This window comes from Anser cygnoides, chromosome 2 (assembly GCF_040182565.1).
Source record: "Anser cygnoides isolate HZ-2024a breed goose chromosome 2, Taihu_goose_T2T_genome, whole genome shotgun sequence".
Taxonomy (NCBI): domain Eukaryota; kingdom Metazoa; phylum Chordata; class Aves; order Anseriformes; family Anatidae; genus Anser; species Anser cygnoides.
Genome location: NC_089874.1, coordinates 141,025,727 through 141,040,655, shown reverse-complemented (window position 1 = coordinate 141,040,655; position 14,929 = coordinate 141,025,727). Strand labels below are relative to the sequence as shown.

At 35.8% G+C, this 14,929-nt stretch overlaps 1 protein-coding gene across 4 annotated transcripts in view; it reads right to left on the bottom strand.

Annotated features, from left to right (window-relative positions):
* Positions 1-14,929, bottom strand: part of VPS13B (vacuolar protein sorting 13 homolog B) — a 481,062-nt gene that overhangs the window by 267,235 nt on the left and 198,898 nt on the right. For all 4 annotated transcript variants that reach the window (XM_048068672.2, XM_048068671.2, XM_048068670.2 and 1 more), the window contains one exon: positions 3,207-3,316. In XM_048068672.2, coding sequence (XP_047924629.2) covers positions 3,207-3,316 — 110 coding nt within the window. The remainder of the gene's footprint in view (positions 1-3,206; positions 3,317-14,929) is intronic.

Here is a 14,929-nt window from a genome sequence, read left to right as displayed (position 1 = left end):
CTGTGCATCATTAAACGAACTTCTGAATTCTAACATTTTCTTTAGTTAAACACTAAATTCAGTCTTCTGCAAACAGCTGTTATATGTATTGCTCCTAAAGACAGAAAATTCTGTATTGGAACAAGATAGAAAATTTCCTTCTGACAAGACTAGAAGAAGCAGAAAACCTTACTGTACTCTTAACTAATGATTTAAAAATGTCTCACTTCTAGCCAAAACATATTAAGAACCTGTTTATATTCACCGCTTGTTGTGCCAAACTTAACTTTTTATTTAAATAGCTTCTCTGTCCTTCTGTTTTTTATACCCTTATTCAGACTTAAAAAAATTTCATTTATAATTAATCACATTTTTCAGACACTATCTAAGAACATATCAGGACATCTGGCTTATTGTAGTAGATATTACATACACAAGGCTAAAGAGTTCATAACCTATCTGTACGAAATAGACAGACTCAGTAGAGGACAGGACAAAATGTAAAGTAACAACCATTTAAAACTGAGTAACATAATGGTTTCAGATGTCACACTGGTTTGACAGTGGGTAAGCAAGGTGCAGAAGTAGGTTGAACAAGAAGCTAACAAAAATAAATGAAAAGGGGTGATCCTCATTGGGCTGAGTTTGCCCCACACATCCCAACACCATTTTTCCATTGCTCTGTACCAGCTGAATAAAATCTCAATAAGGCCAAAGGCAATTACATTTCTTCATGGCTGTATCACATTAATCTTAAAGGAGATACAGCACGGTTTCATGGAAAAATCATTGAAAATTTATGTGCTTTGTGAAAATGTTTTGATGTCATGCTTCTGTCCTACCTCATTTCAGCTTAACTAAGTTAAAAAGGTTCTGATATTTCTGTTTTCATGCTTTCAGAGAAAACTACACCAACACAGTTACACTGCAAATACTGAGTATTTCAGTAAGCAAGCACACTGACAAATTGGCATTATAAACCTAAGAGTCTCAAAGTAATAGTTAAAAGGCAAACAAATCTGAAGAAGTTCAGGTACTAAAAGGCATACTTGTCTCTGGAAACACAGACAAACCCAGCTGCACCCTGTGTGTGATAAGTTAGTACCTTACTGTGGGCAGTAGTTGTGGTCCCAAATTTTTAACTTGATTTACCTTATCACACTTAAAATGTTATGACATGATAGGATGCATACATGGCACTAAACATGACCGAAGACTTTCTATGTGTTCAGATAAAACCCACAGTTTTGACTTACGCAAAATGGGAGAAAAAAATAGACATTAAAATTTAAAATATCTTAACATTTACAATCTTTCAATCACACACAGAACTTCTAGAATGATTTTTCTTTTTTCCTGTTGCAATTGTGTAAGACTGACAGAGAGGAAGAAAACAGTTTTATCAGTCAATAACATTTTGATGATAACACTTGTTTGAAAGCATCATGTTTTAGATTTCATTAAACGTTCAAAAATCATGATGGTTACACAGAGCATTTTTGTTACACCAGACTATGGTAACTGAACTTTTTCCAATATACAACAATATACAAGGCTATAAGTTTGACTACAATCCCTCACCTAGAATAATTACAGTCTTATACGAAGAAGAAAAAGAGTATTCTGTTAATATTTTAATAAAGGTATAGTATCTTTTCAAATAAAGTTTCTTCATGGCTGCCACAGACACTCTTTTTAACTTATATGTGCAGCCTACTACTGCAGTTATATTAATGGTGAAACTACTGCCATGTTGACAGATTTCTAAATTCACATTTAAAACCATTTCAAATGACCAAGCAACTCAAGCTGGTAACACTAGAAGCATGAAACTAATTTTACTTAGAAATTGAATAGAACAACTTTTAAGAGGCTGTATAAGCTAAGGTCACAAATTCCATAAATAAATAAATAAATAAATACAAACTAACCAGTTTAATTAACTAATCACTGTTGATCAAAACCATGGATAAAGAAGTTTTCTAATGTAGTCGCTAAACTGTTCCTATCTCTCAGTATAAAAGGGCAACTGAAAGAGAAAAGAACTGACACTGTTTAACTGCTGATTACATATATTAATGTTAAAGAAAGTCTTTTATTTGAACATTTGTCTTTTATATGAACATTTGAACAGGCTCAATTAAATTTTGGAAAGATACATAACAGTATTGCAAAAATACATAAATGGTCTGATTTTTTTAAAAAGAGGTATATCTGGAAATATCTAGCCCAATTATGATGCAGGAATGAAGAAAAATTCAACATCATTTAAAAAATTGTAAAGGTATTAAAATGATAACAGCAATTCACACACTGAAGTTTTTCAGGTGGTGTTGGTGCAGAATGAGCTTAATTGGACTTGAATGTTTGACAATTACTACGTAACAAGATCATTTACACACAAGAAACAGAAATGTTTGCAGATCATGTTAATCCTCACATTTCAAGGGCCAGCTATGAAGCTTGGTTAATGTGCACACTGTTCTGTGTATTGGCAATGAGATCAGTAGTGAAAGATTCTTGTGCTGGCCACTTAATAGTTGACAACTTATAACTGAGAGAGCACATCAGGCTACACAGACCACTCATTTGGTCAGTTATGACAAATTTAAGGTTTAGAATACTCTATTGGTCTGCCAAAAAACAGTGAAATATAAGTTTAAAACCAGGCAAAAACTTTCCAGATTCTTTCCAGGTCAGGAGTCTGCAGGATGAAAGTTATGATCAAGAATACTTCAAAGCAAGCACTGTGCCACACAGACCTTAACTTCCTGTATCTCTTCCAAGCACTTTGCATACAAATATGTGTTTTGACATTATATACAGAATCCATTACAGCATTCAATTGTATCAAGTTATGACCTGCATGGTTCATCTCCTACTAAAATCGGTTTTAATAAGAGTAGTGATTTTTCTTTAACAAAATTATGTAATTATTTGATAGACCATCCAAAATGACTAAAACCTGACTGATCCTCAGCAAGGACTACCAGAAAACACACTCTCTTTTCTTTTACTTAAACACTGTCAATGAAAACATTGAGAAACAAAAATTTTAATACGCAAGGTTTGACATTTTAAATAAATCAAAATCAGATCAACACTATGTGCAGCAAACTAAAATGAACAGGGCAACAGAAAAACATGTGGAACAAAAATGCACTACTGGTACACATGTAAGAGAAAGTTTTCTCTCTCTCCACTCCTTTAACTCCAAGAATACATACCTGCTGTATGTGTCTACTGGGTCGTTTCTGAGGCTGGTAGATAAGCCAAGTATAAAGCACTGGATCAACATTAATCGCTAATCCTTGTATACTGGACAAAAGTACTGCACCTATACAGCACAGAAAAGAGAATGTATTTTCAGAATATATATATTCACAGAAAATAATAACTGTCATATAAAGAATCTCCGTATATATTCATTTTTTTTTCTTGCACATACATCTCCTTTGATGCAGACTTTCATTTGGATTGTACTTCAGATATATTTACTCACATCAGATTTCTACTAAGAGTAATAATTACCACATAAATTTCAATAACTTTCTGAAAATGAGAAACTTGCCAGCACTGCTATCCTTAGAGACGCACACACACACAAAATCCGGAGAACTGCATTTTGATCTTTCTTGTTACTATTTTTTGCCAAGAAAAATTGTTTTCACAAAAATCAAGCACATAACTGAATATAAGTAACACCTTTACTCAGATTCTCGGCCAACAATAGAGTTATGCAAGAAATGAGTCAAATGACCCTTGACACAAAGAAAAGAATATAATACACAACTGCATGACTCCCCACCCCAAAGAAAAGCCTGGTTTAGGGCACTGGATTCTTCTTTTTTTTTTTTAATATCTTTTAATAAAGACAGTTTTAGTCTAGGTTAGTGTTCTGCTCAAGACAAACATTTTCTGTGTAAATGCGGTCATAAACACTCTTTAGCAGACTTGCTGGGTAAAATAAGGCAAAATTTTCAACTCTGCTACTGTTGTTAGTCTTAGTATTGTGTACTTTTAGAATTTCAACCTAAGTTTTACAATATGTTTTGTTTTCTTTAAATCTGATTTTTGAAGTTATAGGTTTATAAGATAGGGCTACTGTAACTTCATTTCTTAAAAGTAAACTCACAGTTTACATATGCTTGTGAAGAAACACCTACATGGGAAGCATAAAACAGGAGAAAAACTGTTCTCAGTAACTAGAAATCTTAACATACTACAATCCAGGCACCCCAAAGCCCAATTTAAGAGGAACTATTTCATTTCTAATTGCATTAAAAATCTAACCGTGCATTAATTTAGTGAGACTTTTCAGTAAATAGTACAGATAAAGTATTGCTATTCACTGTAGTTTGTTTATTGCAGCAGAAACTGACTGAGCTACAAGATTCAGAAGCAAATAGATTAATATAACACAAAGATAGTGATTATATTGAAAAAGTACAGCAAGCATTCTTAAGTAGCTGTCTTTTCATGCAAGTTGTGCAACTTGATAATGAATAAATAAATTAAATTAAATATTCCAATAAATAATGAAACACATTCAAAAAAGAATTCCTAGCTACTGGAAAGTCCAGTACCAAGTTCTATAGAATGACAGTAGGTTTATAAACCAAAGAATCGTAAGTTAGTTCCATAACAATATCTATTTACTCTATAGTATACAATTAAGCAGCAATCTGAATTTAATAATAAATTTAAATCCAAAAAGTTTATCACACAGTTCAACATACTTTCCAAAAAAATGAGAAATCATATTCCTCAAAACATAATATATCACAAAAACAAACAAACAAAAAAGAAAGTAATCAAGCTCTATACTTATTGTATAAAACAAAATCTTAAAACCTGCTGAATTCCAAATGGCAGAAGTCCAATCAAACCGGGGCTACACAAGCAAAGACTGACAAGTACAATGGGAAAATGGCAGTCAAGAAATACACAAAGATAAATCACCAGCCTAGCACAGGCTTGGAGTTGGAACACACACTGTGAGGAACTCCTATACTTAGAATAGTCTTTGTGATCTGATGGTTTTAAATGTCAGCAATAAACCTTAGAAATAAATCTGCAATTTAAGGCAAAGCTGATGTTGAGCATAAAATAAAAGGGTAATGTGCAAGTAAGAACAGCAGTGAATGTGTCTTGCAGCAGGATCTGGAGGAAACTAGAAAATGGAAGCAGAAGGTAACAGATTGATAAAAGTATATGCTACAATCATTAGCTTTTATAAGATACTTGGATGCCAAAATGAGAGAATCCTGCATCTTTAAGAGACACTGCCTGTTGTCAGCAATACTTAATGAAAGGTTTAATGTATGTGATATGACAAGTGGGAGTCAGAGACCTCCCAAAGAGTGAGGAATAAAGTCAGCCTACAGGCAAAATCAACAAAAATCCCATATTTACAACAGACTCTTGAAAAAAAATAGTGTTACTGTAGCACATGCTGCTAGTTACTCAATTTAGTTTCTTGTTTACTGCAAAAAATGAGCTAAAACTAAGATGTTCAAAACACTTAAGCCATGCTTTGAACTGAAATGTCTTTTAACTTCCATGAAGTCACTATCACAACCCCATAAAACTTTAATGTAAGGTAGAACGGAGAGCAACATAGTTTATTTTTCCAGTTGTCTTTTGTCATTGATAGCTTGCATCTGGGGAGAAAAAAAAAACCTAACATACAAGTAGTTAGATAAGCAATTGCACTATTTGACTTTCAATTTGACTGCAAGGTAATTCTGGCCTCCTACCAAGCCATTTCTGTCACTCTGAATTACCAAAATTTACTGCCATGTTTGCTGCTCAGCTGCTCTATTCACACAGCAACATAATCACCTATATCACTGTTTTCTGTGTAACGGCTCTCCTGAAAATAAGACACTAAATAATCAAAGAAAATATTCTCAGATTTATCCCCCCCCAAGCTTAAACTCGAGTTCTCATTCCAAGAAACAAGAAGCCCCCCCCAAGTTTTCACGGAAATCTCTGTGGGAGAACCAAGCTGTAAGTTGGCAGCAGGCTCCTTACATGGTTAAGAAAAAAGAATAAATTAATTGTTATTTTCTCTCTGTCAAGATGCAACACTAGAGTTTCCTGGATTTCATTAAGATTGTGGTGAACTTTCTTTTCTCCCCTCCCCCTTTTCTCCTCCTAATTAAATTTACATCTCAGAAAAAAAAAAGCAGACCTTAGATCCATACCATACTAGGTTTCGTTTTCAGATCCCAGCTCTTGCCAGAGTTATCTATTACATCTCTCTAGAAAACAGCTTAAAAACAAGATCGAACCCAACACCACGCAATCTTTGCATGTTTGAGAATTTCCTCAACGTCGCGTTGGTGTCATGTGCCAGGTGCAGCTAGGCAAATAATTTCTTTCCTGCCCAACTTAAGGCTGGCCCTGAAGGAATGAACCCAGGGAGGCGGCGGGTGGGCAGGCGGACGAGCAGGAGGCGGCTGAGCGCAGCTGCGCTCTCGCCCTACAGACGAGCTTCTCCATGAGTTTCCTTGGAGGACGACAGCTGTGGCTACGGCATTCCCTTTCCTGAGGCTTTCCTGAGGGCCTGGGGGCCCGCAGGGGATAATAACGCAGGGCCTCCTGCAGGGCCTCCTGCGGCTGGGCCTGCTCTGCCGCCACCTCCTCCTGCCATGAGTAGCCAGTAAAGGCTGCCTGGGAGGAGAGGGGCCCTTAGCATGGGGTCTCTAGCCCTCCCCTTCACAAGGAGAAATTCAAGCATGTAAGAAGTGTGCCTCGCTTCTTGTGAGGCAGGTGAGGCAGAAGAGGACACTTGGGGAATGAGGTGGCAGAGAAAGGAGGCCAGAGGTAAAAGGAGGATTGGTGAAACAGGGCATAGTCAAGGAGCAGAGTGATGGTGCTGAGGGATGCTCAGTGGTGAGTGAGGCACAGAAAAGGGCTTCAAAAATCAGAGCCAGAAGAAAGGAATGACAGCAGCAGGACAGTGAAAGGAATGAGGACGTGAAATAGTGTTTTGGGAATGAGAAAGGAGGTGGCAATGCCTGGAGCAAACAGCTGTTTGTTTGGAAGAATAAGAACCTCATGAAAGAATAAACTGCATTACTGAGTCATTCTCACCACTGTGGTGAAAAAGATTTACTATGAAAAGTAGACAATAATAGGTCAGTCAGAAATTTAGTTGTTGAAACTCAACATCTAATGCAGCAGCAATAACATACACTGTAACTCCCTTGACATTTAGAAGCAGCCTTGCTATTTATGTGCAGAAAAACGTATTTTATCTCTGCAACAGTAAAAGATCATCCTGGCAGTGCTATTTCTAAATTCTGCTGTGTGTATGCAGTACCTAAACACATCTATATTGCTATTTACAGTAAAAACATCCAGTAAAACATTTCAGATAGTCTCCTACAAAATGAACTGAAAAACCTTTACAGGAAACTAAAGTTTAAGTTAATGCAGTTTGTATTGAGGAGGGATCACAGATATGAACAAAGGGAATGATCTACAAGAAAAACTAATTCTGACAAGTTTTGTTTATTTTTAGTAACTAAGTAACTAAAGAAAACATTACACCATCTTGCTATATAAACGGCACCATGAATTATTTCAGCATTGAGCTTATGACTCCTACGTCTCAGGACATGTGAATGATAAGCAGGTGCTGATACAGGTCAAGGTAGTACTGTGAGTTTAGTATCCAAATATTTTAAAGGATAACAGAAGAAATAATATTTTTTACTTCTCTTATTGTTTTCAAGGGCATTTCCACTAAGGCATATTGTAAAAATGCAGACCTATGTATTACACAGAAATGAAAAGTTCTTTTTATAAGAAGTATATAGGTAATTAGTTCTCTCTGCTAGTTGACTCAGAACAGATGCACTGTAAATCACTAAATGTGGAAATATCTAACTCTGTTTAATTTTAGCCTGGGAGTCAACTAAGGGAAAAAGAGTGCTCTTTACTACTCCGCTCACTGCCAAAATGGCTCACTTATCCACATTCCAAACAGGCTTTACCAATTAGCTATCCCATGGCACCACAGCCATTTTCAGTTACATCCCAAGCTGAAGAATGAGAGCTGAAGTAGGAGCTACAGACTGCAGTTACACAGCATAAAAATATAACATGCAAACTCTTTCTCAGTGTTGTAATATCTATAACAAGCCAATGCGATTGTCTTGCAAAATCTAATCTAATATTACGTAAGAGACGGAGACCCACATTTCATCTTGAATTGCTGACTAAGGCAAGGAAAATAGACAAAGTTTGTTATTTTGAAAAATTGTTTTACATTTTACTAGCTACAGTAACTTGACAAATTTTGTCTAACCACTGAAATGTATGTCTGCATGTGTCTCAATTCAAGGTTGAGCTGAATGATTACAAATGGCCTTTTAGATAAATATTACCCCAATTTTACCTCAGAGAAAAAATCTCCTAGTCTACAGTACTTTTACAGAGTTTCACATTGGCCAAGTGCTTAAAACAACCCTAAGATCAATTAACTTAGTTGCCTGGACCAATATTAGACTATTTCATTAAAAGAGAACTACTAAAACTTTCCCATGCAATAAGCATTTTGTTCTGCAATATCAAACACAGTTCCTTCACAGAACAGTTATACTTTGCTCAAACATATACACACCACAATATTTAAATACTATATATTTTTGAAATAATAGCTTTTGATCTTAGGAAACATTTAATGAGTATGTACTTCTACAACTACCTTGTAACTCTCCAACTGAGGTTTATAGTTGAAAAGCTCTAAGCGCTGACACAAGAGGTCAGCATCATTATTTTTACTTCAAAAATAGAGAAAGTGAGGCATAGAGGTGAAGTTATTAAATCACACAGCAGGACAGCAGGACCTGGGGATAGAATTCAGATGTTGAAGTTATGTGCCATACCTACGTATCTACTGTAACTAGTAGCAAAAAAAAATAAATGTAGGGTTTCAACCTGTGTTAAAAATAAGTCTAAATCACAAATGCCTAATTTCAACTGAGTGTTCTGATAAGCCATTGTAAGGCTTAAAGAAACAAAACATCCTCTCTCTATTTATATAAATACCCAAATAGTCACAAATGCTGAATTAAGGAATTACAACCAAAGACATAACATAACGAGGCAAAATACAGAAACGCTCAATGCATTGGTTAATACAAAGCTCTGTATGTCAGACATCATTTTTCTGAAGTACAAGGAGCCATATTTCTGTAAATCAGCCTAAAGCAAGGTATATCAAGTCAGGGTATGGAGAACAATCCTCAAATATTCCATACAATCTCTGTCCTTTGATGTTAAGAATGGAAATGAGTCCATTTAGCATTTTGCCTTTCTTACTGAGGAAAAATGGCGTGCTGAGATGCAAGTTTTCAGAAAACTGCTGTAAGATGTATATTTAACATGGTTGCTATATGCTTCTGAAAAAAAAAATAATGAAAGGCTGCTTTGTTTTCCAAAATTCACTCGACCAAAACTTTAATTTCCTTTAGAGAATATGGTGATGTGGGTTCAGGGACACAGCTTAATAGGCAATAACAATCACGGGAAAAACGGGAAATGTGTAGGCAGCTATAGTATAAGAGATGTCAACTTTATTTGGGTGATTACTGAATTGTCTCCATGAAAATATAACAGCAATATTCCTATGCTGAGATGCTGAGATGCATAGCCCATCTCCGTTAATTTCTATTCTTTAATATAAGAAAGCTCATTCAAGTATAATTTTGTCATGTCCATCTTTAGGTCCTGCTAATATATTTAACTATCACACTGACTGTCCTGTAAATATAAGGAGAATGAGGAGCTCTACATTCAACTGACAAAAAGGACTATACATACAAGGACTCTACAGCAAGGATATATTACAATGACTTCAAAAACATCATCAGTGAATGAATAAAAAAGGGGGAGAAATATGATGGCTCAAGTTGCCTAGACAGTTACGTTTCCACTCAGAAAACACAGGGTGGTCCAAACTGATCATTTCAACCAGTGCTACAGAAGTAGGTCTTCAAACACCCAGTAGTGCTTACAGCTAACCACCTCAGTTTACAAAGGGACCTACCAAAGTCACTTCTCTTTGTCTTTTTTTTTTTTTTCCTCTCAAGGTCCCACTAGAAAGCCATCTCTTGATGTTAAAATTCCAATCATAAATCTGGCCCTGAGTCCTTAGAGAATTTATTATAAAACTTTATTGATAAGACCTGCACTGCTGGCATCATGATACTTCCACAAATAAGAGAGTTAGCTCTCAGACTCAATAGCTCTGCATCTGATGCCACCGCAATTACATGTATAACAAAGTCACTTAGATTTCTAATGCCAGAAGCTCCACTAACTTCACCATACCTGACCAGGTTTTCAAAATGGGCTGAGAATTTTAGCTTGTTTATCTCTGTGACAAAAGAACTTAAATACCTATTTTCACGTCAATGTTGTTTTGTTTCATTTCCTGTTTGGAATAAAGTACAGCTAGCAGTTGTTCACCGTCTTAGGGATCAAGAGGACACCAAACATTCCATTAAAATAAAAAGTCCCAAAGATACCATGAGGCAGATCTTCTCAATCCCATTTGAAAGGCTGTTGCTACTTTTCAGCTTACAAGAACTTTCAGTCTTGCAAAATTCAGCAATTCCAGAGAATGGATTTCTGATGAACCACTGAAAAAAGACATTATCTCAAAATAAATAAATAAATAAAATGTGTGTATTGATATTTTTCTGTTAAAAATATAGGAATTTTGGTAATTCCTATATTTAGTGGACTGAGATTAGAAATGAGATGAATAGGGCAGAAAATCCCTTTTTTCATTTGATCTCAAGTGTCTTGCACTGCTTTTGTATTATGTCCTATATAGCAACAAAAGATATGAACAAATGTAATTGCAAAATAAGATATACTATGGATCAAGCTTATTTTAGGCATAGTGATTCAGTACAGTGTTCAACACATCTTGTGTAAAGCAACACTACACCACAGAGACCCAGAGCTATCCTAGGGAATCATCAAGCATAAGGACAAGGCAGATTTAGTTCTCTAGTCTACTTAAATTTCCTACAGATATTCTACCAGGTGTTTCACCAAAGGCTTTTAAAGAAACTATGCCATTTTTAAGGGATATGAGAGGAAGTTAAATGGATAAATAATATAAGATTGAATAAATTATTTAGAAGTGAAACAGCGATAAGAAAACATGGTAGTTTTCACTATGGAAGAAAGCAGTCATACACGATGATGTTTTAGGATGATGAAATGTCAAGACGTTTCAGGAGATGAATGCGGTGCTACTACTAATGTGATCTACTAAGCTATCCAGAGCAACCATCAGCTGGGCTGGATGAACTGCTGAAGCATCTGGCCTGATTCAATACAGATAATATGCTTTTCCTACTGTTATCACTGCAACATAACTTTACATGTAAAGTGATGACTGAGCTGACTGCTTTGACTCCAAAAAAACAAGATTTACATTATCAAAATAGGTCTAGAAAAGTTTTAGCTCAATGTTCAGCTATAGGGAATGAACAGACAATGAAATAGAATATCATCTATACCACTGTATAAATCCATTGTGTACACAGATATTAAGAACACTGCATGCAGCTCTGGTCAGTTAAGAGGTCACTAGGTCAGTTTTAAGCATTCAAACATGGAAACTTCTGTTTCACAATACCATTCATTCAGTATTTATGCTTGCTAACTCACACTATGCTCCGTGCCAAAAGCATTATACATCCTCCAAACCCCCGAGCAGAGAGCACAGAAATAAAAATGCATACACACGTCTTCAACTTCAGTTACTGTTTAAGTAATTTTATTTTCTTCATTTTTAAATGATTGCTTATTTACTACAAAGCAAATGGGTTTTGAACTACTCTAGGTCCAAGCCACCTGGATGCGAACTTCAGAGCCTTAGGCAAACTACAACTGCAGACGCTCTTTTCCAAATGCAATAATATTTGCAGATTTTTATGATTTCATTGTTCTTGGAAAGCACGTACACAAATGTATAAGTAAAACCAGTAGCTGTACTTTACATATTGTCTGCACGTATATTATTTGATGAAGACACTGAAGTCTCCAGTTATGTAATAAGGGAGGGCTAATCACTGTAGACACAGTTGCTTTAACAACCCTGCTAAAGTTTGGTTTAAAAAACAACAAAAAAAAACACAACACAACAACAAAAACAGCCTCCAACTTCTACACAGAAACTGCTGCACAGTTTGAGCCTCAGCTGAAGGGACAAAGGGCCACGGAGAGGTAAGCCACTGAGAAAACATATGTCAATGGACAAAGACCTCGTAAGTGAGTGAAGGAAATACTACTCAGACAGGGTGACTGCTGAGTAAAACTTTGGGAGTTGCCTACTCTGGAGCTTCATTCAAAAATTCCATCCATACGTGGAAAATCTTAACCCTCTTTGAGGAAATGATGGCTGTCAGGAAAGCCTTCCTGGAAAGCCTTCCTTTCCCTTCCTGGAAAGGGAAGGCCTTAAACAGGTGATTTTACTCTATGAACTTGTTCCTTACGGAATGACAGGACTGCAAGAACGGTGAGAACTGAACATCTCTGCACCATCCAGTTAGTGGACTGAAACTGAAGTTACAGCATCCTGACCATCAAACGGCTGATCTTTGAGGTCTAAAAGGCAGTCTGAATCCTCCGGTTGAGGACTGTGGTTGGCTTGGATAAACAATCTCTTTTGTGATCTTTCCTGCTGTGAATAAGGATGTTTTCAATAAGGCTTAGACAAGGCTGAAAAGCTATCTGATCTGTTGTGAGATGGACTAGTGCAAGGCTAATCAAACTTCCAGGTCAATAGCTTGTATAGAAGCAAGAAAATATTGGAGAAACTGGCAGCAGAAGTCCTAAAGCTATCTTAAATCTAGAACCACTCCTAAGTTCACAGATCACCTATAAAGGCAGAGATATGACAGCAGAAAAGAAGCCCACATTTAACTTCCTCTTTAAAGCTCAGATGTCCTCTACACATAACAAAGAGATGTGTACAGGGTAACGAGACATTACTATCACTTACACTGAGACATTTTTTAGTGGTGGGACTCAGTAGGTCAGGCTGACAGTTGTTAGTCTTCGTGATCTTAAAGGTCTTTTCCAAATGAGATGATTCTATGACTCTATGGTGTTCAGCCCAGAAAATGAGCCAGGAAGATGAAGTTAGATTTATCAATATCTCATTCGGCTTAGAAAAGTAGAAAACAGCCAAGGTCTGCTCCAAGTCTCTGAGATCATGGGAAACTGAAGATTGTTGCTGGAATACTTGATTTCACATTTGCCTCAGCAGGGAAGAGAGGATGATATGTCACCACCTCTCTTAATGTAGAAGATAGTATCAGTCATGATCCAAACACATAATCCCTAACTAAGCGAACAGAATGCCTAATAAGCTCTCTCAACTTGTCTATTATGAAAAGCATCAGAGTGAAGCTCTGCTAACTTCAGAGTTTGCAAACCCTGATTTCTATGAGCTGTAGGTCAGTTAACCATGCGGCACAGTATATATAAGCACACTGATATCAGGACTGCTTTCTTTATTGCTAGATTGGAAGAGTGCTACCATACCATTTCTTTTACAAAACACTATAGGAAGATTGTGAACTAATGATACAGTTAAAATGAACAATGCCTCAATATATTTCCTTCTATGTGTTTTTCAATACATCCTTCACTTTGTTACTTTCATAATATGGGTTTTAAAATGAAACCAGAAAATGCTATGAAAACTGCCAAGAAATTTCTTAATACATTTCAGCTTCTGTATTTATAAACACCTCACTATCCTTTGCAATTTTTTACAGCAGTATTCCTCTGTGAATTGCAACGTGATTCTTCCCCTATGGCAACAGGGCATCAAGGGAGCTATTTTCATTCCTTTTTCAGCAGTTGAACATTTGTAGCACTGTGACTATGGATACCAACTAACTGGTTTTGCACTTGAACTTATAAAATTGAAACCTTTTTAGCAGTAGATGATTCACGTACTTCTTCTTAGAAGTAATTTGAATAATATACAGCTGTGATTTTTTTTTTCATTTTTCTTTAAAAATTGTAGGTGCTCAACTGAATGAATGCACACATGCTCAAAGGTTGATGATTAAGAAAATAACTTTAGGAAGGTAAACAAGCTTTACAGTAGAAATTACATGTAAGGGTATGCTTTTCTGTAGCAGAAATGTAAGCAGAGGAAGAATGGGAACTAAACAGAATATCCCACTTAATTCACATATTCCTTTACATTATTCAAGAAGCTTTCATGCTCCACAACAGTGATTCAGGACTGCAACAAATACCATATAAATGTGCTGCCAAACAATGAGCCAGAATAAAAATAGCCTCAGTACTTTACACTATCACAGTTGTGACACTACAAGATACGTAAAATGACATGGGCAGTTCTACCATATTTTTCTAAATGTGCATTCCAACAGAAACTTGATACATAAGGGGTTAAGATGAAAACAAATATTTCCTTTTTAATTAAAAACTTGGAAAAACATGATTTTCTTAATGCTTGGTAACTGAATGAGAAAGAAATACAAGTTTTATACCTTCAGATACTAAAAACATAAAATGAACAAGTTTTCTAATGGGCAGTCAATCCTGTTCCTTTTTGCAGATGATGTTTGCATAGGCAATAATTTCAAAAGGCACTTGTATTTGTGAATGACAGTACACAGATAATAAAACAAAACCAAAAACTTTCAATTGAATTTGTGTCCAGTTTACTCACACTAGGAAAATTACATTTTAGAGGTAAACTTAATGATAACATCAAATTAACTTAAATTTAACTCCAAATTTGAATGAAATTCCACAAGCCCACTAAAGATAATTTGATTTTGAGCTTTCCAATGCCATTATTGACAGACTTACATCTGTCATACAAAACAAAAAGCCTTCCTCAATGTATGCAATGTATGTTTAAGGA